We start from the raw sequence: 25009 nt of genomic DNA, 5'->3' as shown, positions 1-25009 counted from the left end.
AAAATCAGCTCATTCCAAAATTTCTAGCCCCAGTTTACAAGTTGAAAAATCGTGAACTGTTTTCTCATATATATATATATATATATATGAATAGGGTCCCGTTCGCTGGCTAACGGTTTGGCAAACTTATATGGGTCGTTCGATATTACGTGATCTAACGGACGCCATTTAATCTCGTTCGATATAAAATTATACATATATTACAGCGCCATCCCTCAAAATATGTTCATATTATTTAAAAGCCCTCTTCTCTTTAAACCCCTCACAGCAGAACAGAGAGCTCTCTTCGAACTCTCTCTCGTTCTCCTCGTTGAACCCTCCGTCTCTCTCTGTTCGAATGGTTCCTTCTCTTCTCTCTTTGTTTACCCTAAGGAAAGTTCAACGGCAGGTAAGCTCTCTTATCTCTCTCATGATTTTCTCTCTTCTCCTTCTCTTTTTTGGCTCAAAGAACCCTAACAACCTCCATCTCAGATTTCTAGATCTCAGACGAAGCCCAATACGAAGCTTACGGCCTCATCTTCCCTCTCTCAAACGAAGAAGAAGGTGAAGAAGACAAGAATCTCAACTGAATCTTCCCTCTCTCAAAGCTCACAACTTCTTCTTCTTTCACTCGATTGCCCCCTCTCACAGTATGTTCTTAAGTTCCCCATTTCTTAGTTTAAATCATGAGAATTATTTCTTCCATCATGGATTCAAGATTCAAGTTTAAATAAAACCAAGGTATGATGTAGATGAAATTCATTTTGTGATGTCGATTTCAATTATTTTTTATTATCATTGTATGACAGAATCCTCTAGTGTTTGTTAGCAATCTCTAAAATATTATGGATAGCGTTATTACGACTCATATTGCGACTCACCGTTTGTCTTATATGGGCAAAAATATTTGGAATGGGCTGATTTTTTGTGAGGATGATCTCTGTGATGAGGGGATCATCCTGGCAAAAAATCATCCCATTCCAATACTTCTAACCCTATCAAAATTGATTTACAAAAATTGGACGGTCTAAAAATTTTCAACTTGTAAACATGGGGCTAGAAGTTTCATAATGAGCTGATTTTTGGCAAGGATGATCTCCTCACCATAGAGATCATCCTCACAAAAAATCAGCTCATTTCAAACATTTTTGCCCATATAAGACAAAACACGTTGTAGCTTTATGTGTATACGGATCCTAATCCATATATATATATATATATTATGAATTACTTTAGAGGTTAGGACATAGATTAATGTTTTGTCTGGATAAACTAATGACTTTTTATGGATAGATTATTGAGATTATTGTATAAAATTTTATTTTTATTTTATATTTGATTTTTCATTAAAAAATATACTTACAATTTATAGAATATTGGCAATCCGTAAAATCTACTTGGGTTGAGTTGGTTCCAATGAAATTTGATTCGGTTCTGGTACTTATTTATTGGAATCAACTTTGTTGGTTTGGTTCCAATTTGACCTCAAGCCGAATCAAGTTGCACCCCTAATTAATACTCAAACAAAATCCCCCCACCCCCAAATTTTTTTTATTATATTAAAGTAAGAGAGACCCAATCAATAGATTTTAAAACCATTCACTTTCCTAATGAACCCAAAATACTAATTACAGCACATTCTGCCAAAAATAATGATTTTTTAACGCACCTGTACGCCTCGTCACAGAGTCGTAGGTCATTTGCTTCGGGATACGCAGGATGGTTGGAAAATGGTCAAAAGATTGAATTGAATCACAAGTATCAATTATTCAATTTTTTTTTTTTTTTTTCAGTGTGACTTGTTGTTCTGTTTTTCCGATATTGTAAGGGGTAAAGTTACGAAGAGATCCAGTCATGAAATGGTCAAGAAATGTTGCTGCCATTTTGATTCATCAAAAGGTTGGTACACTCTCTGTCTCTCCCTTCTTCTTCTATTCTACAATACCACCGCACTCAAATCCCTACCAGATTAAGTCCCATTTGGAAAATATGGTAAGAGAGAAGTGTAAAACTGGAACCCTAGGGTTTGATGAGGCATTAGGTTTGTTCGATCGTTTGGTTCAAATGCGACCCATGCCTTCCATTTTCCCTTTTAATCAATTGTTTGGAGCCATCTCCAAGATGAAACAGTATTCTACTGTGTTATCTATGTTTACCATTATGATGAATAATTCTGTAGAAATCCAACCTGATCAAATTACATTTAACATATTGATAAATTGTTACTGCAACCTGGGTCGGATGGATATCAGTTTTGCTTTTTTAGGAAACATTCTCAAACGTGGGTTCCAACCAGATTCCGTAACTTTGAATATTCTGCTTAAGGGTTTCTTTAAGGAGGATAAAGTAACTCAAGGGATGGAGTTGTTTAACAAAATAGTGGAGAATGGGTATCCATACGATGAAATTACTTATGGTACGATAGTTGATGGACTTTGCAAGAGTGGGGATATTAATGGGGCTCTTAGGTTAATCCGAGAGATGGAGAAAGGAAAATGGAAGCCTGATAAATTCATGTATAGTACTATTGTTGACAGACTTTGTAAGGAGAGCCGGGTAAATGATGCTCTGAACCTCTTTCAAGAAATGATTGACAAAGACATCGTGCCAGATGTCGTCACTTATAGCTCTTTAATTCATGGTCTATGCAGTTTTGGTCGGTGGACAGAAGCTGCAAGCTTTTTCAATGGCATGGTGAACGGTGGAGTCATGCCTAATGTAGTAACCTTCAGCGTTCTCATAGATGGTCTTTGCAAAGATGGGAGCACTAAAGAAGCACTCGATGTATTAGAAATAATGTCTCAAAGAGGTGTTGAGCCCAATGTCGCCACATACAGCTCTTTGATTCATGGACTATACAGTTCAGGTCAAGGGAAAGAAGCAACAAGTTTATTCAATGAAATGCTAGATCGCAGCATCTCCCCGAATGTATTCATAATGAATATACTAGTGGATGCTCTCTGCAAAGAAGGGAAGGCCAAAGAAGCACATCAACTATTGGAATGGATGATTCAAAGAGGCGAAAAGCCCGACATAGTCACGTACAGTACATTGATGGATGGATATTGTTTTCAAGGCCATATGACAGAGGCAAAATATGTTTTTGATTCAATGGTGAGTAGTGGTCATGAACCTGATGTTTATAGCTATAACATTTTGATTAATGGCTATTGCAAGGATAGGAAATTGGACGAGGCCAAGCAACTTTGTGAAGATATGCATCGCAAGGGATTGACTCCCAACACAATTACCTACAACACACTTATGGATGGGTTGTGCAAGGTTGGGAGAGTTGTGGAAGCTCAAGAGCTTTTCAATGAGATGCAAACTGATGGCCAAATTCCGGATATCTTCACATACAATACATTGTTGGATGGGTTGTGGACAAACAATTACCTTTCCGAGGCAATGAAACTATTTAATGAGATGGAAAACAATGGATTGAAAACTAATATTGTAACTTGCAACATCATTATTGGTATTTTATGCAAAACTGGGAACATAAATGCGGCAAAGGAATTCTTTTGCAATCTTTCAACCAAAGATCTTCGACCTGACACTATAACATATACCACAATGCTCAGCGGTTTTCTTAAGGGAGGAATGTTGAAAGAAGCTGAAGATTTGTTCATGGCAATGGAAAAGAAGGGCTCTATTCCAAATGATGTTACATTCAATATCATGGTTCAAGGATTGATCCAAAATAATTCTATCCCAAAGGCAATGCATTTTCTCAATGAAATGGTTGAGAGGGGCTTCTCAGCAAATGCAGACACGACAGCTATGGTGGTGAATTTGCTTGTAAGGGATGGATCAGATCATGAGCATATGGAGATACTTCGTAAATTCTTGCCAGAGGGCTAAAGTAAAGGTGAGATACTCAATGTTGAGGTAGTACTTCGCAAGTCATTTTAAGGAGTAAATGTTTTAATTTTATGTTATTTCTGCTAGAATTTTTTTGTTCACGATGATAATGATTTCCATATAATGTTTTAAGGCGTAAGTGTGCTAGTATCTCAATCATCTTACTTTTGTGTTTTCTCCACATGTGTCCTTTGCACTGCATTTTTGGCCCAAAAATTTTCTGATAATTAATGAGGTTTGTGTCAAGTTTACAGCTGGTGTAAAAAACTGCCACATCCTATCATGAATCTTGATATCAGACTAGGCTAGACCTTAGATCTTGCTGGACTGTTGTGGTGGACTTCAGATTGAACTGAAAGTGGGATGGACTAAGATGTCCAAAAGAATATGGATAAATCTGATTTTTGCCCTAGATATGTGTGCACTGCTCCAGCATCATATAGCCAAACTCCATTTCATAATCCTTTAATATCATGAAACCCATTAAAATCTAGCAACCTCAACTGTGTTTTTTTTTTTTTTTTTTGATAACCAGCAACCTCAATTGTTAAAGCTACCTATCCCTAATTGCATCATTCATCCTACTTCATTAAATAATTACTGGCATCCTTTGTCTACAACTTGTTCCTATCTACCAATCTAAGCTTGTTCAATGTCAAAGTCTAAACCGAAATTGTGGCATATCCCTATGAATAAATTTCAGGCTTTTAGGAAACCTAAGTTCATCAAACACCTTAAATACATACCAAAACGAATAACATATTACTAGTTAATGAATTAAAGATTTCATAAAATGGTGGATAATTCTAGTCCATGAATAGGAATGTTTATTTTCTATGTTCTTTTTAATTATATTCCAACCTTCTTGCGTAAAGGTTGTATAATTTTACCTAATGTAGTAATGGGTACTAAACTCAATTTTTTTTTACTATCCAAACTTATTTTTTCAACTTGAGATCAGTGGCTCTATAAAGAGTTGGGAGTGGAAGTGATGCTATGTGGTCCTGGTGGGAAAGTTGTTGATGCACACTGCCATAACTTATCACCCCATGGGTGGAAAACAACAAGGAAAAAAAAAGGAAGCCTTGATTCATGACATAATCTTTGTTCACTACTTATTTTAATGGCATTAAAAGTTAAATGGCCGTATCAATCACTAATTCACTACAAATTGTGGAGTATAAGTTTTGGGTGTTTCTACTTTTTCCCTCATTTCACCACTTCTATGATGATTGGTGTAATTTCACTCAATCTGGTATGGTTTTCATTGATTATTGAATTTTCCGTTATTCAGATCAGTTGGGCAGGTATTTGAGCAAAATCTTGGGTTTTTTGTTTAAATTTTTCAAACTCATTGTATCGATTTAATACTCGGCTTTTGCAGGCTTATTGGTTTAGTGATCTGACTTCATTTCCTTCTTTGTGTATTTAGAGAGGTTGTCACGAGTGATTTGTTGCCCATCAAAATTTCAGTGTTTGCCTTGTAAAAGTGGTTAGATACCAATGCTTATAGTATTTAGGGTCTCAAGTGAAGTATAGTTCTTAATTTGTATGTAAATGAAAAACAGAATGGATTTTATGTTTTTCCATTGTCAAATAGAATAAGGAAACTCTCCGCAAAATCAAATTTTGTTATAGTGAAATGAATTTTTTTTTTTTACAATTATCACATTATTTGGTAGGTTTTTGTCAAAATAATATTGAACTTCTATAATTTGTAGGTACCAGAAATGATATGGATCAACAACTCTTAAGAAAGATGTGGACCTCTAAAGAAGAAACGAGTTCGTGGCCATTGGGAAAGCATGCTCAACTAGTATATTTGAAAAAGAAATATTCTTTGTTGTTTGTGAATGGATAGAAAGCCAATTTGTTTTTATAGAAGCATGTGAAATGGGGAGGGGGATATGGTGATCTAAAGAAAATTGGTGAATTTCATTTTACAATTTTAGTAGTTGAAAATTCCAAAAACAAATTTCAGTATACAGATGGTTTATATTCTCTTTTTTGAAACCATTTTTTTTAAAGATTATTTTCAGGCCTTATACAAGAAATTTTATTAGTAGAAAGAGTGGGCATTGAACTTACTGTAGGACCCATTTCAGACTCCACAGTTCCAATATTTCCAAAAATATCGGATGAGTTATCTGTGATAGCATCCATGTCGGTCGGTCGAGATCGAGTTTGAGTTGCCAGAGTTGCATGAATTTTTAAAAATCAAGATTATAAGTATGCTTTTAAAAAACAGTCTTTTAACTTTAGGTGTGCATGTGGGCCGGGGGTGGGGTGAAGTTAAAAACGGAAGTTATTTTATTTTGTTAAAATAAAATATGGAAACAGTTTTTAAGGTATTTGGCCTCATTAAAAAAAACAATTCAAATTACAAAAACATGTATATTAATTTACAAAAATATCCCTTTGATGAGGAGTGTTCTTTAGACAAATTCCTTTCACTTCATGGTTTTCAAACTCGTCATAGAGTGAGATGTTTTCACCCGAGCTAACTCAGTATCATGGTTGGACCAGATAAACTAAATGTCTCGGACGAGATTTGGACAAACGAGACAATCCAGACAGCAACTTATCGTGAGTTAAATGAGATGTCTTGGATGAGATTTTGTAAAATCTCATTCGAGTTAAATAAGACAGCAAGTTTTCAAGTATGAAACGTTATGTTTTCACTCTCAAATCGATTTTTCTTCATCTTCTTTTTTTTTTTATACTTTATTTTCTGAATTTTGTTGGACTTTTCAAAGAGAGATTTATTGGGCAGATCTCATTGTTCCCTTTTTATTACAAAAACTCCCTTGGATCGACTCCAAGGGAACCTTGCTTTATGAAGTTTGTTAGTCACCAAACCTCACTTTTTCAAGTTCCTTTCCCAACAAACCTTTTAATCTCATCCACGTCATCATACATTTTTAAATGTCCATTCTACCCTCATTTTTCTATATCTAACACCTCCCGACGCCCTAGGCATCAAATCTAGAGTGGCCATTGGCACTCTAACTGTAAAATAACCGCTCAAAATTACGCATTTAACATTTGTTTACAATAAGTATCAAGCCCCATATAAAGTTCTAAATCTAAGCCATGGAAGTCCTAAGAAAATAGAGAGTTTCTATTAGCACTCCCAACTTTTTTACTTTTTATCAATCATTGAATGTTTATTTAATTTTAATTGGGGTACTATAAGTAGCAGTTGGGTACTCTATTTCAACACACTCAAAATTACACATTGAAGCAAATTTAACATTTATTTACAATTAGTATCAAAACCATATAAAATTATAAATCTAAGTTATAGAAGTCCTAAAAAATTATAGAATTTCTATTGGCACCCCCAATTTTGACTTATTCTCAATCATTAAAATTTATTTCATTTTACTTGGGTGCAATAAGTAGAAGTTGGGTACTCTGCTTCAACACTAATGCCAACTCTACTTCAACACTAATGATAAGGGATGAAAAGAAGTCAAAAATTAGAAATTGGAAGTAAACATAAAATTACTTCAAGCATAACTCAAAAAAAAATCTATAATTCATTAGTTGAATCAATATTATTTTGATGTCGGCATGGCTTTTATGATCCTGATCCTCCCTCTCTCTCTCTCTCTCTCTCTCTCTCTTTAAAATACATTGAGACCATCCAACAAACATGGGGGAGGAGGCCATCCAACATGAAAAGCGAGATTTTTTTTTATATTCATTGTTGCAACTAATCATTCTATTTCGGATTAAGTCATGCAGTTAAGCAATTATGTTGTATCATGTTAACATGTATAAAGATACCAAATCATGTTATGTTGTAGTTAAGGTAGTAATGTAACTACATCTTCCTTCCTGTTATAATTTATATGGGAGAAGGGGAATAAAAGTGATTGACACCAAAATTCAAGAGGCCATAAATGCCCCCACTTTTATACTTAAATTTAATGATATAATTGGGATGATTTTGGTAAACCCAATAAAATTACTAATCCACGTCCTCATAATCATGTTTAATTTTGAAAATTACAAAATTCTTTTTTCCTCTGTGTTATTCAAATACCCTTTACACAATATTTTAAATTAAAATAAACTCTTTTGATACTTGTGTGTGAACGCACATACTACTTCCTAGTGTAAATTAATAAAATAAACAAAATTAATACTAGGGGTAATTGGTCCAGTTCAAACCTATAATCGAATCAAACCGATAGCTTTAGGATGGTTTGATTCTGTTTGGAACAAGTTGCAATTCGATACCAGGTTACTAAAATAGAGAACCAATCAATTTGGTTCGGTTCTTGAATCAAACTTATATAGCACCAAACCAAATTGAGGACCGAACCATATATATATATATAGAACAACGTTATTACGACCCCTATTACGACTCATATTGCGACACACCATTTTGTTTTATATGGGCAAAAATGTTTGGGATGGGCTGATTTTTTGTGAGGATGATCTCTGTGATGAGAGGATCATCCTGACAAAAAATCATCAAATTCCAAAACTTCTAACCCCATCAAAATTGATTTACAAAAATTGGACGGTCTATAATTTTTCAACAAAAATTGGATGGTCTAGAAGTTTCATAATGAGCTGATTTTTGGCAAGGATGATCTCCTCGCCATAGAGATCATCCTCACAAAAAATCAGCCCATTCCAAACATTTTTGCCCATATAAGACAAAATGGTGTGTCGCAATATGAGTTGTAATAGGGGTCGTAAGAACCTGACCCTATATATATATATATAGGGAAATGTTCAGCACCCTAAGTTTTACCATACACTTTAACAAACGTTTTTTTTTCCTACATGGGTTAGAAGTTTTGGAATGGGCTGATTTTTGGTGAGGATGATCTCTATGATTAGAAGATCATCCTCCCCAAAAATCAGCCCATTCCGAACTGTTTAGCCCCATGTTTACACGTTGAAAAATCGTGGACCGTCCATTTTTTGTAAATCATTTTTGATGGGGTTAGAAGTTTTGGAATGAGCTGATATTTGGTCAGGATGATCTCTATAAGATCATCCTGACCAAATATTAGCCCATTCCAAAACTTCTAACCCATGTAAGACAAAACACGTTTGTTAAAGTGTGTGGTAAAACTTAGGGTGCTGAAAGGGACCCATATATATATAGGGTCCCTTTCAGCAACAGACATTTTGACAAACATTTTAGCAAAACATTTTTCAAAACATGGGTTAGAGGTTTTGGAATTGGCTGATTTTTGGTGAGGATGATCTCTACACCTTAGAAATCATCCTCACCAAAAATCAGCCCATTCCAAAACTTCTAGCCCTATGTTTACAAGTTGAAAAATCGTGGACCGTCCATTTTTTGTAAACCATTTTTTATGGGTTAGAAGTTTTGGAATGAGCTGATTTTTGGTGATGATGATCTCCTCGTCGAGGAGATCATCCTCACCAAAAATCAGCTCATTTCAAAACCTCTAACCTATATTTTGAAAAATGTTTTGCCAAAATGTTTGTCAAAATGTTTGTTGCTGAACATTTCCCATATATATATGGGGTGCATTCAATGGCCAACTTTTTGGCAAAACATTTTTCAAAACATGAGTTAGAGGTTTCAAAATGGGCTGATTTTGTAATATAAGATAAGTTTTAAGTGAATAATTGAGCACTGGTGTTTAAATTGATCTCTACCGTAGGATTGTCAAATATTAAACGAGATTGGACAATCTACACACGTTGTAGATATATGAGTAGATATGTGTGTACACAGATCCTGATCATATATATATGGGTCTCGTTCGGCACCCTAAGTTTTACCACACACTTTAACAAACGCGTTTTGTCCTACATGGGTTAGAAGTTTCGGAATGGGCTGATTTTTGGTGAGGATGATCTCTATGGTGAGGAGATCATCCTCACCAAAAATCAGCTCATTCCAAAACTTCTAGCCCCTTCAAAAATGATTCATAAAAAATGGACGGTCCACGATTTTTCAACTTGTAAACATGGGGCTAAACATTTCGGAATGGGCTGATTTTTGGGGAGGATGATCTTCTAATCATAGAGATCATCCTCACCAAAAATCAGCCCATTCCAAAACTTCTAACCCATGTAGGACAAAAAACGTTTGTTAAAGTGTGTGGTAAAACTTAGGGTGCTGAACATTTCCCTATATATATATAGGGTCAGGTTCAAGGGTCCCATTCAGCACCGTAAGTTTTACCACACACTTTAACAAACGTGTTTTGTCTTACATGGGTTAGAAGTTTTGGAATGGGCTAATATTTGGTGAGGATGATCTCTACGGTGAGGAGATCATCTTCACCAAAAATCAGCTCATTCCAAAACATCTAACCCCATCAAAAATGGTTTACAAAAAATGGACGATCCACGATTTTTCAACGTATAAACATGGGGCTAAACATTTTGGAATGGGCTGATTTTTGGGGAGGATGATCTTCTAATCATAGAGATCATCCTCACCAAAAATCAACCCATTCCAAAACTTCTAACCCATGTAGGACAAAAAACGTTTGTTAAAGTATGTGGTAAAACTTAGGGTGCTGAACATTTTCCCAGGTTCAAGGGCCATATGAGAAAAGCATATGTAAAAACTTTTGTTTTTTATAAAATTTTAAAATATAGGTTAGAAATTTTGGATTGAGCTGATTTTTTGTGAGGATGATCTCTATGATGGGAAGATCGTCCAAAAAAAAAAAAAAAAATCAGCCCAATCTAAAACTTCTAACCCCATTAAAAGTGATTTAGAATGTGGACCGTCGATTTTTAATCAATTTTTATCATTAATTTGTAAATCACTTTTGATGGATTTAGAAGTTTCTGATTGTGCTGATTTTTTGCGAGGATAATCTTTTCATCATAGTGACCATCCTTACAAAAATCAGCTCAATCCAAAACCTAACTTTTATTTTGAAAAATGAAAGTTTTTTCATATGTTTTCTCATATGGCCCTTGAACCGCCCCCATATATATATATGGGTCCCGTTATTTGGCCAACAGTTTGGCAAACACTTTTTCAAAACATGGGTTAGAGTCTTGGAATAGGCTGATTTTTGGTGATGATGATCTCTACGGTGAGGAGATCATCCTCACCAAAAATCAGCTCATTCCAAAATTTCTAGCCCCAGTTTACAAGTTGAAAAATCGTGAACTGTTTTCTCATATATATATATATATATATGAATAGGGTCCCGTTCGCTGGCTAACGGTTTGGCAAACTTATATGGGTCGTTCGATATTACGTGATCTAACGGACGCCATTTAATCTCGTTCGATATAAAATTATACATATATTACAGCGCCATCCCTCAAAATATGTTCATATTATTTAAAAGCCCTCTTCTCTTTAAACCCCTCACAGCAGAACAGAGAGCTCTCTTCGAACTCTCTTCGAACTCTCTCTCGTTCTCCTCGTTGAACCCTCCGTCTCTCTCTGTTCGAATGGTTCCTTCTCTTCTCTCTTTGTTTACCCTAAGGAAAGTTCAACGGCAGGTAAGCTCTCTTATCTCTCTCATGATTTTCTCTCTTCTCCTTCTCTTTTTTGGCTCAAAGAACCCTAACAACCTCCATCTCATATTTCTAGATCTCAGACGAAGCCCAATACGAAGCTTACAGCCTCATCTTCCCTCTCTCAAACGAAGAAGAAGGTGAAGAAGACAAGAATCTCAACTGAATCTTCCCTCTCTCAAAGCTCACAACTTCTTCTTCTTTCACTCGATTCCCCCCTCTCACAGTATGTTCTTAAGTTCCCCATCTCTTAGTTTAAATCATGAGAATTATTTCTTCCATCATGGATTCAAGATTCAAGTTTAAATGAAACCAAGGTATGATGTAGATGTAATTCATTTTGTGATGTCGATTTCAATTATTTTTTATTATCATTGTATGACAGAATCCTCTAGTGTTTGTTAGCAATCTCTAAAATGTTATGGATAGCGTTATTACGACTCATATTGCGACTCACCGTTTGTCTTATATGGGCAAAAATATTTGGAATGGGCTGATTTTTTGTGAGGATGATCTCTGTGATGAGGGGATCATCCTGGCAAAAAATCATCCCATTCCAATACTTCTAACCCTATCAAAATTGATTTACAAAAATAGGACGGTCTAAAAATTTTCAACTTGTAAACATGGGGCTAGAAGTTTCATAATAAGCTGATTTTTGGCAAGGATGATCTCCTCACCATAGAGATCATCCTCACAAAAAATCAGCTCATTTCAAACATTTTTGCCCATATAAGACAAAACACGTTGTAGCTTTATGTGTATACGGATCCTAATCCATATATATATATTATGAATTACTTTAGAGGTTTAGAGGTTAGGACATAGATTAATGTTTTGTCTGGATAAACTAATGACTTTTTATGGATAGATTATTGAGATTATTGTATAAAATTTTATTTTTATTTTATATTTGATTTTTCATTAAAAAATATACTTACAATTTATAGAATATTGGCAATCCGTAAAATCTACTTGGGTTGAGTTGGTTCCAATGAAATTTGATTCGGTTCTGGTACTTATTTATTGGAATTAACTTTGTTGGTTTGGTTCCAATTTGACCTCAAGCCGAATCAAGTTGCATCCCTAATTAATACTCAAACAAAATCCCCCCAACCCCAAATTTTTTTTTTTATATTAAGCAAGAGAGACCCAATCAATAGATTTTAAAACCATTCACTTTCCTAATGAACCCAAAATACTAATTACAGCACATTCTGCCAAAAATAATGATTTTTTAACGCACCTGTACGCCTCGTCACAGAGTCGTAGGTCATTTGCTTCGGGATACGCAGGATGATTGGAAAATGGTCAAAAGATTGAATTGAATCACAAGTATCAATTATTCAAATTTTTTTTTTTTTTTTTCAGTGTGACTTGTTGTTCTGTTTTTCCGATATTGTAAGGGGTAAAGTTACGAAGAGATCCAGTCATGAAATGGTCAAGAAATGTTGCTGCCATTTTGATTCATCAAAAGATTGGTACACCACACTCAAATCGCTACCAGATTAAGTCCCATTTGGAAAATATGGTAAGAGAGAAGTGTAAAACTGGAACCCTAGGGTTTGATGAGGCATTAGGTTTGTTCGATCGTTTGGTTCAAATGCGACCCATGCCTTCCATTTTCCCTTTTAATCAATTGTTTGGAGCCATCTCCAAGATGAAACAGTATTCTACTGTCTTATCTATGTTTACCATTATGATGAATAATTCTGTAGAAATCCAACCTGATCAAATTACATTTAACATATTGATAAATTGTTACTGCAACCTGGGTCGGATGGATATCAGTTTTGCTTTTTTAGGAAACATTCTCAAACGTGGGTTCCAACCAGATTCCGTAACTTTGAATATTCTGCTTAAGGGTTTCTTTAAGGAGGATAAAGTAACTCAAGGGATGGAGTTGTTTAACAAAATAGTGGAGAATGGGTATCCATACGATGAAATTACTTATGGTACGATAGTTGATGGACTTTGCAAGAGTGGGGATATTAATGGGGCTCTTAGGTTAATCCGAGAGATGGAGAAAGGAAAATGGAAGCCTGATAAATTCATGTATAGTACTATTGTTGACAGACTTTGTAAGGAGAGCCGGGTAAATGATGCTCTGAACCTCTTTCAAGAAATGATTGACAAAGACATCGTACCAGATGTCATCACTTATAACTCTTTAATTCATGGTCTATGCAGTTTTGGTCGGTGGACAGAAGCTGCAAGCTTTTTCAATGGCATGGTGAACGGTGGAGTCATGCCTAATGTAGTAACCTTCAACATTCTGACAGATGGTCTTTGCAAAGATGGGAGGACCAAAGAAGCGCTCAATGTATTAGAAATAATGTCTCAAAGAGGTGTTGAGCCCAATGTCGCCACATACAGCTCTTTGATTCATGGACTATACAGTTCAGGTCAAGGGAAAGAAGCAACAAGGTTATTCAATGAAATGCTAGATCGCAACATCTCCCCGAATGTATTCATAATGAATATGCTAGTGGATGCTATTTGCAAAGAAGGGAAGGCCAAAGAAGCACATCAACTATTGAAATGGATGATTCAAAGAGGTGAAAAGCCCAACGTAGTCACGTACAGTATGTTGATGCATGGATATTGTTTGCAAGGCCATATGACAGAGGCAAAATATGTTTTTGATTCAATGGTGAGTAGTGGTCATGAACCTGATGTTTATAGCTATAACATTTTGATTAATGGCTATTGCAAGGATGGGAAATTGGACGAGGCCAAGCAACTTTGTGAAGATATGCATCGCAAGGGATTGACTCCCAACACAATTACCTACAGCACACTTATGGATGGGTTGTGCAAGGTTGGGAGAGTTGTGGAAGCTCAAGAGCTTTTCAATGAGATGCAAACTCATGGCCAATTTCCAAATATCATCACATACAATACATTGTTGGATGGGTTGTGGACAAACAATTACCTTTCCGAGGCAATGAAATTATTTAATGAGATGGAAAACAATGGATTGAAAGCTAATATTGTAACTTACAACATCATTATTGGTAATTTATGCAAAACTGGGAACATAAATGTGGCAAAGGAATTCTTTTGCAATCTTTCAACCAAAGATCTTCGACCTGACACTATAGCATATAACACAATGCTCAGCGGTTTTCTTAAGGGAGGAATGTTGAAAGAAGCTGAAGATTTGTTCATGGCAATGGAAAAGAAGGGCTCTATTCCAAATGATGTTACATTCAATATCATGGTTCAAGGATTGATCCAAAGTAATGCTATACCTAAGGCAATGCATTTTCTAAATGAAATGGTTGAGAGGGGCTTCTCAGGAAATGCAGACACCACGACTATGTTGGTGAATTTGGTTGTAAGGGATGGATCAGATCATGAGCATATGGAGATACTTCGTAAATTCTTGCCAGAGGGCTAAAGTAAAGGTAAGATACTCAATGTCGAGGTAGTACTTCGCAAGTCATTTTAAGGAGTAAATGTTTTAATTTTATGTTATTTCTGCTAGAATTTTTTTGTTCACGATGATAATGATTTCCATGATAATGTTTTAAAGTGTAAGTGAGTTAGTATCTCAATCATCTTACTTTTGTGTTTTCTCCACATGTTTCCTTTGCACTGCATTTTTGGCCCCAAAAACTGCAAAAAACTGCAGCTGGTGTAAAAAACTGCCACATCCTATCATGAATCTTGATATCAGACTAGGCTAGACCTTAGGTCTTGCTGGACTGTTGTGGTGGCCTTCAGATTGAACTGAAAGTGGGATGGACTAAGATGTCCAAAAGAATATGGATAAATCTGATTTTGAGCCCTAGATATGTGTGCACTGCTCCAGCATCATATAGCCGAACTCCATTTCATAATCCTTTAATATCATGAAACCCATTAAAATCTAGCAACCTCAACTGTTTTTTTTTTTTTTGATAACCAGCAACCTCAATTGTTAAACCTACCTATCCCTAATTACATCATTCATCCTACTTCATTAAATAATTACTGGCATCCTTTGTCTAAACCGAAATTGTGGCATATCCCTATGAATAAATTTCAGGCTTTTAGGAAACCTAAGTTCATCAAACACCTTAAATACATACTAAAACGAATAACATATTACTAGTTAATGAATTAAAGATTTCACAAAATGGTGGATAATTCTGGTCCTTGAATAGAAATGTTTATTTTCTGTGTTCTTTTTAATTATTTATTCCAACCTTCTTGTGTAAAGGTTGTATAATTTTATGGCAAAGCACCTAATGTAGTAATGGGTACTAAACTCAATTTTTTTTTACCATCCAAACTTATTTTTTCAACCTGAGATCAGTGGCTCTATAAAGAGTTGGGAGCGGAAGTGATGCTATGTGGTCCTGTTGGGAAAGTTGTTGATGCACACTGCCATAACTTATCACCCCATGGGTGGAAAACAACAAGGAAAAAAAAAGGAAGCCTTGATTCATGACATAATCTTTGTTCACTACTTATTTTAATGGCATTAGAAGTTAAATGGCCGTATCAATCACTAATTCACTACAAATTGTGGAGTATAAGTTTTGGGTGTTTCTACTTTTTCCCTCATTTCACCACTTTTATGATGATTGGTGTAATTTCACTCAATCTGGTATGGTTTTCATTGGTTATTGAATTTTCTGTTATTCAGATCAGTTGGGCAGGTATTTGAGCAAAATCTTGGGTTTTTTTGCTTTTAGTATTTAGGGTCTCAAGTGAAGTATAGTTCTTAATTTGTATGTAAATGAAAAACAGAATGGATTTTATGTTTTTCCATTGTCAAATAGAATAAGGAAACTCTCCGTAAAATCAAATTTTGTCATAGTGAAATGAATTTTTTTTTTTTTACAATTATCACATTATTTGGTAGGTTTTTGTCAAAATAATATTGAACTTCTATAATTTGTAGGTAGCAGAAATGATATGGATCAACAACTCTTAAGAAAGATGTGGACCTCTAAAGAAGAAACGAGTTCGTGGCCATTGGGTAAGCATGCTCAACTAGTATATTTGAAAAAGAAATATTCTTTGTTGTTTGTGAATTGATAGATAGCCAATTTGTTTTTATAGAAGCATGTGAAATGGGAAGGAGGATATGGTAATCTAAAGAAAATTGGTGAATTTAATTTTACAATTTTAGTAGTTGAAAATTCCAAAAGCAAATTTCAGTACACAGATGGTTTATATTCTCTTTTTTGAAACCATTTAAAAAAAAAAAAGATTATTTTCAGGCCTTATACAAGAAATTTTATTAGTAGAAAGAGTGGGCATTGAACTTACTGAGTTATCTGTGATAGCATCCATGTTGGTCGGTCGAGATCGAGCTTGAGTTGCCAGAGTTGCATGAATTTTTAAAAATCACGATTATAAGTATGCTTTTAAGAAACATTCAAGACCAATTGTCTCACATTGGGGCTCGTCAAAGAAATTGGATATGACTAGTATGACCTTCTGAAAGTATCTTCACAGTCAATAAAATTCGGTCAAGTCATTTAGAGCAGTAATGAGCTGGTTCAGGCCTGGTTCAATTGAGTCCCAACCTAACCCTAAATAGGTGGGCTCTACCTAAACCTGCTCTATACCCCTATTGGGCCTAAGTCAACTAAGTCTTAACCCAATCTTAATGGGCTTGGTCTTGACTTAGGTCAGGTTCGAACAAAATAAAACAACTAGAAATTAATGTATTTTTTAAATGAAAAGACTTTATTTTATTTTATTTGAATAATTTGTTTTATGTATTTGTAATTAATGACTTATTAACCTGTAATTATTATAAATAAAAGTTAAATTACAATTATATAGTATAGACAAATATTTATCTAATTAACTATTTTATTAATATTTCCTAAATATATAATAGAGGGCTAGATCTGGCCGGGTTGGGCACTATTAGCGGTAGTCCAACCCGAATTGATGGGCTGAAAATTATTGAGTCTGGATCCATCCTTGCGGGTTTGATATGGAGGCCCTAACCCTTGTTTTATGGGGCGGCCAACGGGCTCAATTAACACCACTACTCACACCCTTTCATTAAAGTCTATTAATGAGCAGTAGTTCTGGTCAGAGGAGCGGTCACGAACCTAGTTTTAAAAAACAGTATTTAAAATAAAACATGGAAACAGTTTTTAAGGTATTTGGCCTCATTAAAAAAAAACAATTCAAATTACAAAAACATGTATATGAATTTACAAAAATATCCCTTTGATGAGGAGTGTTCTTTGGACAAATTCCTTTCACTTCATGGTTTTCAAACTCGTCGTAGAGTGAGATGTTTTCGCCCGAGCTAACTAGGTATCATGGTTGGACCAGATTAACTAAATGTCTCGGACAAGATTTCGACAAACGAGACAATCCAGACAGCAACTTATCGCAAGTTAAATGAGATGTCTCGGATGAGATTTTGTAAATCAATTTTGATGGGGTTAGAAGTTTTGGAATGGGATGATTTTTTGCCGGGATGATCCCTTCATCACAGAGATCATCCTCACAAAAAATCAGCCCATTCCAAACATTTTTGCCCATATAAGACAAATGGTGTGTCGCAATGTGAGTCGTAATAGGGGTCGTAATTACGCTATCCATATATATATATATATATATGTGGGTGGCGTTCAATGGCCAACAGTTTGGCAAACACATTTTTCAAAACATGGGTTAGAGGTCTTGGAATGGGCTGATTTTTGGTGATGATGATCTCTACGGTGAGGAGATCATCATCACCAAAATCAGCTGCAATGTGAGTCGTAATAGGGGTCGTAATTACGCTATCCATATATATATATATATATATATATATGTGGGTGGCGTTCAATGGCCAACAGTTTGGCAAACACATTTTTCAAAACATGGGTTAGAGGTCTTGGAATGGGCTGATTTTTGGTGATGATGATCTCTACGGTGAGGAGATCATCATCACCAAAAATCAGCCCATTCCAAAACTTTTAACCCCATCAAAAATGATTTACAAAAAATGGACGGTTCATGATTTTTCAACTTGTAAACTGGGGTTAGAAGTTTTGGAATGAGCTGATTTTTGGTGAGGATGATCTCCTCACCGTAGAGATCATCCTCACCAAAAATCAGCCCACTCCAAGACCCTCTAACCCATGTTTTGAAAAAGTGTTAGCCAAAATGTTTGCCAAACTGTTGGCCATTGAACGGGACCCTACATATATATATATGTTGGGGGCGGTTCAAGGGCCATATGTAAAAACATATGAAAAAATAATGGTTTTTCAAAATAAGGGTTAGAGGTTTTGGATTGAGTCGATTTTTTGCAAGGATGGTCACTATGATGAAAAGATCATCCTCACAAAAAATCAGCTCAATCAAAAACTTCTAAATCCATCAAAAGTGATTTACAAATTAGTGACAAAAATTGGGAAAAAATCGACGGTCTACATTCTAAATCACTTTTAATGGGGTTAGAAGTTTCAGATTGGACTGATTTTTTTTTTTTTTTGGGATGATCTTCCCATCATAGAGATCATCCTCACAAAAAATCAGCTCAATGCGAAATTTCTAACCCATATTTTAAAATTTTATTAATGTTACATTGTTTTTACATATGTTTTCTTATATATATGTATGTATGTATATATTATGAATTATTTTAGAGGTTAGGACATAGATTAATGTTTTATCTGGATAAACTAATGACTTTTATGGTTTTCCTTTCACTTCATGGTTTTCAAACTCGTCCGTGAGTGAGATGTTTTCGCCCGAGCTAACTCGGTATCATGGTTGGACCAGATAAACTAAATGTATCGGACAAGATTTCGACAAACGAGACAATCCAGACGGCAACTTATCGCAAGTTAAATGAGATGTCTCGGATGAGATTTTGTAAATCAATTTTGATGGGGTTAGAAGTTTTGGAATGAGATGATTTTTTATCAGGATGATCTCTTCATCACAGAGATCATCCTCACAAAAAATCAGCCCATTCCAAACATTTTTGCCTATATAAGACAAACGGTGTGTCATAATGTGAGTCGTAATAGGGGTCATAATAACGCTATTCATATATATATAGGGGGCGGTTCAAGGGCCATATGTAAAAACGTATGAAAAAATAATGGTTTTTCAAAATAAGGATGGTCACTATGATGAAAAGATCATCCTCACCAAAAATCAGCTCAATCAGAAACTTCTAAATCCATCAAAAGTGATTTACAAATTAGTGACAAAAATTGGGAAAAAATCGACGGTCTACATTCTAAATCACTTTTAATGGGGTTAGAAGTTTCAGATTGGACTGATTTTTTTTTTCGGATGATCTTCCCATTATAGAGATTATCCTTACAAAAAATCAGCTCAATACGAAAATTCTAACCCATATTTTAAAATTTTATTAATGTTACATTGTTTTCACATATGTTTTCTTATATGACCCTTGAACCTGACCCACATATATCTATATATATATATATATATATATATATATATATATATATATATATATATATATATATATATATATATTATGAATTATTTTAGAGGTTAGGACATAGATTAATGTTTTATCTGGATAAACTAATGACTTTTTATGGATAGATTAGTGAGATTATTATATGAAATATTTTTTTTATTACATATTTGATTTTTCATTAAAAAATATACTTACAATTTATAGAATATTGTCAATCCGTAAAATCGAATCAAATCAAATTGACTTTAGTTCGACTTGGGTTGAGTTGGTTCCAAAGAAATTTAATTCGGTTCTGGTACTTATTTATTGGAATCGACTTTGTTGGTTTGGTTCCAATTTGACCCCAAACCGAATCAAGTTGCATCCCTAATTAATACTCAAACAAAATCCCCCCAACCCCAAACCTTTTTTTTTTTTTTTTCCCATAAAGTAAGAGAGATCCAATCAATAGATTTTAACACCATTCACTTTCCTAATGACCCCAAAATACTAATTACAGCACATTCTGCCAAAAATACAACAATGATTTGAAATAAAATTATGAAACCACTTATAGAACTCAAGTCCAGGTACAATGGGAACCTACAAACAATAATTATTAAAAATAAATATAACTGCAATTGTATAGCAGGACTCTTGTAACTACTAATTTGTTAAAAATTACAAAAATACACTTTTAATCTTAATCTCTCTTTATATAATTTGTAATAAATTAGTTTTTTTTATTTTTTTTCCTTTTTTTTATTTTCTCTTTTTTTAAAGGGATAATTTCACATTTTTTAATTCAACTTATTTCATAAAATCTTTATAATAAAAGACAATGGTGAACCCAACTATTTTTATTATCCCACAAAAAGAGGGATGGATGAAGATTTAATTTTATTACGAACATTATAGATTATAGAAAGAATAATGATTTTTTAACGCACCTGTACGCCTCGTCACAGAATCGTAGGTCATTTGCTTCGGGATACGCAGGATCATAATGGTTGGAAAATGGTCAAGAGATTGAATTGAATCACAAGTATCAATTATTCAAAAAAAAAAAAAAATTTCAGTGTGACTTCTTGTTCTGTTTTTCCGATATTGTAAGGGGTAAAGTTACGAAGAGATCCACTCATGAAATGTTCAAGAAATGTTGCTGCCATTTTGATTCATCAAAAGGTTGGTACACTCTCTGTCTCTCCCTTCTTCTTCTATTCTACAAAACCACCACACTCAAATCCCTACCACATTAAGTCCCATTTGGAAAATATGGTAAGAGAGAAATATAAAACTGGAACCCTAGGGTTTGATGAGGCATTGGGTTTGTTCGATCGTTTGGTTCAAATGCGACCCATGCCTTCCATTTTCCCTTTTAATCATTTGTTTGGAGCCATCTCCAAGATGAAACAGTATTCTACTGTGTTATCAATGTTTACCAAGATGATGAATAATTCTGTAGAAATCCAACCTGATTTTTTTACATTCAACATATTGATAAATTGTTACTGCAACTTGGGTCGGATGGATATCAGTGTTGCTGTTTTTGGAAACATTCTCAAACGTGGGTTCGAACCAAATTGTGTAACTTTCACTATTCTGCTTAAGGGTTTCTTTAAGGAGGATAACGTAACTCAAGGGATGGAGTTGTTTAACAAAATAGTGGAGAATGGGTATCCACACGATGAAATTACATATGGTACGATAGTTGATGGACTTTGCAAGAGTGGGGATGTTAATGGGGCTCTTAGGTTAATCCGAGGGATGGAGAAAGGAAAATGGAAGCCTAATCAAATCATGTATGGTTCTATTGTTGACAGACTTTGTAAGGAGAGCCGGGTAAATGATGCTCTGAACCTCTTTCAAGAAATGATTGACAAAGACATCGGACCGAATGTCGTCACTTATAGCTCTTTAATTCATGGTCTATGCAGTTTTGGTCGGTGGACAGAAGCTGCAGGCTTTTTCAATGGCATGGTGAACGGTGGAATCATGCCTAATGTAGTAACCTTCAACATTCTAATAGATGGTCTTTGCAAAGATGGGAGGACTAAAGAAGCACTCGATGTATTAGAAATAATGTCTCAAAGAGGTGTTGAGCCCAATGTTGCCATATACAACTCTTTAATTCATGGTCTATGCAGTTTTGGTCTGTGGACAGAAGCTGCAGGCTTTTTCAATGGCATGGTGAACCGTGGAATCATGCCTAATGTAGTAACCTTCAGCATTCTGATAGATGGTCTTTGCAAAGATGGGAGGACTAAACAAGCACTCGATGTATTAGAAATAATGTCTCAAAGAAGTGTTGAGCCCGATGTTACCACATACGGCTCTTTGATTCATGGACTATGCAGTTCAGGTCAAGGGAAAGAAGCAACAAGGTTATTCAATGAAATGCTAGATCGCAACATCTCCCCGAATGTAGTCATAATGAATATGCTAGTGGATGCTATTTGCAAAGAAGGGAAGGCCAAAGAAGCACATCGACTATTGGAATGGATGATTCAAAGAGGCGAAAAGCCTAACATAGTCACGTACAATATGATGATGGATGGATATTGTCTGCAAGGCCATATGACAGAGGCAAAATATGTTTTTGATTCAATGGTGAGTAGTGGTCATGAACCTGATGTTTATAGCTATAACATTTTGATTAATGGCTATTGCAAGGATAGGAAATTGGACGAGGCCAAGCAACTTTGTGAAGATATGCATCGCAAGGGATTGACTCCCAACACAATTACCTACAACACACTTATGGATGGGTTGTGCAAGGTTGGGAGAGTTGTGGAAGCTCAAGAGCTTTTCAATGAGATGCAAACTGATGGCCAAATTCCGGATATCTTCACATACAATACATTGTTGGATGGGTTGTGGACAAACAATTACCTTTCCGAGGCAATGAAACTATTTAATGAGATGGAAAACAATGGATTGAAAACTAATATTGTAACTTGCAACATCATTATTGGTATTTTATGCAAAACTGGGAACATAAATGCGGCAAAGGAATTCTTTTGCAATCTTTCAACCAAAGATCTTCGACCTGACACTATAACATATACCACAATGCTCAGTGGTTTTCTTAAGGGAGGAATGTTGAAAGAAGCTGAAGATTTGTTCATGGCAATGGAAAAGAAGGGCTCTATTCCAAATGATGTTACATTCAATATCATGGTTCAAGGATTGATCCAAAATAATTCTATCCCAAAGGCAATGCATTTTCTCAATGAAATGGTTGAGAGGGGCTTCTCAGCAAATGCAGACACGACAGCTATGGTGGTGAATTTGCTTGTAAGGGATGGATCAGATCATGAGCATATGGAGATACTTCGTAAATTCTTGCCAGAGGGCTGAAGTAAAGGTAAGATACTCAATGTTGAGGTAGTACTTCGCAAGTCATTTTAAGGAGTAAATGTTTTAATTTTATGTTATTTCTGTTAGAATTTTTGTGTTCACGATGATAATGATTTCCATTGTGAGCAGATTCTTGGAGGACAGTTGGTGTGCCACATCAAATTTTGTTCACGATGATTATATTTTTCAAACTCATTGTATCGATTTAATACTCGGCTTTTGCAGGTTTATTGGTTTAGTGATCTGACTTCATTTCCTTCTTTGTGTATTTAGAGAGGTTGTCATGAGTGATTTGTTGCCCATCAAAATTTCAGTGTTTGCCTTGTAAAAGTACTTAGATACCATGCTTTAAGTATTTAGGGTCTCAAGTGCAGTATAGTTCTTAATTTGTATGTAAATGAGAAACATAATGGATTTTATGTTTTTCCATTGTCAAATAGAATTAGGAAACTCTCCGCAAAATCAAATTATTCTTTGGTTGGTTTTTGTCAATAATATTGAACTTCTATAATTTGTAGGTAGGAGAAATGATATGGATCAACAACTCTTAAGAAAGATGTGGACCTCTAAAGAAGAAACGAGTTCGTGGCCATTGGGTAAGCATGCTCAACTACTATATTTGAAAAAGAAATATTCTTTGCAGTTTGTGAATCGATAGAGAGCCAATTTTCTTTATAGAAACATGTGAAATGGGGAGGGGAATATGGTGATCTAAAGAAGATTGGTGAGTTTCATTTTACAATGTTGGTAGTTGAAAATTCCAAAAACAAATTCCAGTATACAGGTGGTTTATATTCTCTTTTTTGGAACTATTTTTTTTAAAGATTATTTTCAGGCCTTACACAACAAATTTTATTAGTAGAAAGAGTGGGCATTGAACTTACTGTGGGACCCATTTCAGATTCCACAGTTCCAATATTTCCAAAAATATCGGATGAGTTTTCTGTGATAGCATCCATGTCAGTCAATCGAGATCGAGTTTGAGTTGCAAGAGTTCCATGAATTTTTAAAAAATCACGATTATAAGTATGCTTTTAAGAAACATTCAAGACCAATTGTCTGAGGTGAATTGTCCTTCACATTAACACCCCTACTCACACCCTTTCATTGGAATCTAGTAATGAGCAGTAGTTATGGTCAGAGGAGCGGTCACGAACCTAGTTTTAAAAAACAGTCTTTTAACTTTAGGTGTGTATGTGGGCCGGGGTGGGGGTGAAGAAAAAAAAGGAAGCTAAGGTCACGCTTGGTTGTATCTGCAAATGCAAATGTTTTGCAATGAAAAACTTATAATTGCTTGGTAGCTACCAGAAGATCTCTTGGGAAACCATACTTCATGTTTGGTTGATTTGCAATATAAAAGTTTTGCAATGACTTATTGTTAAAATAAAATGTGGAAACAGTTTTAAATTATTTGGCCTCATTAAAAAAACTATTCAAATTACAAAAATATCCCTTTGATGAGGAGAGTTCTTGGGACAAATCCCTTTCACTTCATGGTTTTAAAACTCGTTCGAGAGGAAGATGTTTCGCCTGAGCTAACTCGGTACCATGGTTGGATCAGATAAACTAAATGTCTCGGACGAGATTTTGACAAACAAGACAATCCAGACCGTAACTTTTCGCAAGATAAATGAGACATCTTGGATGAGATTTTGCAAAATCTCATTCGAATTAAACGAGACAACAAGTTTTCAAGCTTGAAACCCTATACTCTCACCTTCAAATCGATTTTTCTTTATCTTCTTTTTTTAGGACTTTGTTAGATTTTTCAAAGAGAGATTTATTAGGCAGACCTCACTGTTCCCTTTTTATTACAAAAACTCCCTTGTAACAACTCCAAGGAACCTTGCTATGTAAAGTTCGTTACTCACTTTTTCAAGTTCCTTCCCCAACAAACCTTTTAATCTCATCCACGTC

General features: G+C 35.0%; 2 protein-coding genes across 4 annotated transcripts; both read left to right on the top strand.

The window, feature by feature from the left end:
- Positions 1–1642: 1642 nt before the first annotated feature.
- On the top strand, positions 1643–23612 carry LOC147408340 (uncharacterized). The gene is made up of 3 exons (XM_086432679.1): positions 1643–3838; positions 12744–14747; positions 23318–23612. The coding sequence occupies exons 1-2, from the start codon at positions 1834–1836 to the stop codon at positions 14738–14740; spliced, it is 4002 nt and encodes a 1333-aa protein (XP_086288805.1). The 5' UTR covers positions 1643–1833; the 3' UTR covers positions 14741–14747; positions 23318–23612.
- On the top strand, positions 19827–23749 carry LOC147408339 (uncharacterized). Of its 3 annotated transcripts, none has more exons than XM_086437313.1 (2): positions 19827–23099; positions 23222–23358. In XM_086437313.1, the coding sequence occupies exon 1, from the start codon at positions 20873–20875 to the stop codon at positions 23090–23092; it is 2220 nt and encodes a 739-aa protein (XP_086293439.1). In that variant the 5' UTR covers positions 19827–20872; the 3' UTR covers positions 23093–23099; positions 23222–23358. The 3 variants fall into 3 exon arrangements, with proteins under 3 accessions (XP_086293439.1, XP_086293440.1, XP_086293441.1); XM_086437314.1 differs by lacking the exon at positions 23222–23358 and adding an exon at positions 23611–23749 and having other exon boundaries at positions 19828–23099; XM_086437315.1 differs by having other exon boundaries at positions 21404–21574; positions 21670–23324.
- Positions 23750–25009: the final 1260 nt, after the last annotated feature.

This window comes from Akebia trifoliata, chromosome 3, assembly GCF_017979445.1.
Source record: "Akebia trifoliata isolate Shusen 1 chromosome 3, ASM1797944v1, whole genome shotgun sequence".
NCBI classification, from domain to species: Eukaryota; Viridiplantae; Streptophyta; class Magnoliopsida; order Ranunculales; family Lardizabalaceae; genus Akebia; species Akebia trifoliata.
This window is presented reverse-complemented; position numbering and strand designations above follow the sequence as displayed.

Coding starts and splice junctions, on each gene's coding strand:
- LOC147408339 (XM_086437314.1), top strand. CDS start 20,873: ATGAAATGTTCAAGAAATGTTGCTGCCATTTTGATTCATCAAAAGGTT.
- LOC147408340 (XM_086432679.1), top strand. CDS start 1,834: ATGAAATGGTCAAGAAATGTTGCTGCCATTTTGATTCATCAAAAGGTT. Junction 3,839..12,743: donor TCGTAAATTCTTGCCAGAGG/GCTAAAGTAAAG, acceptor CGATATTGTAAG/GGGTAAAGTTACGAAGAGAT.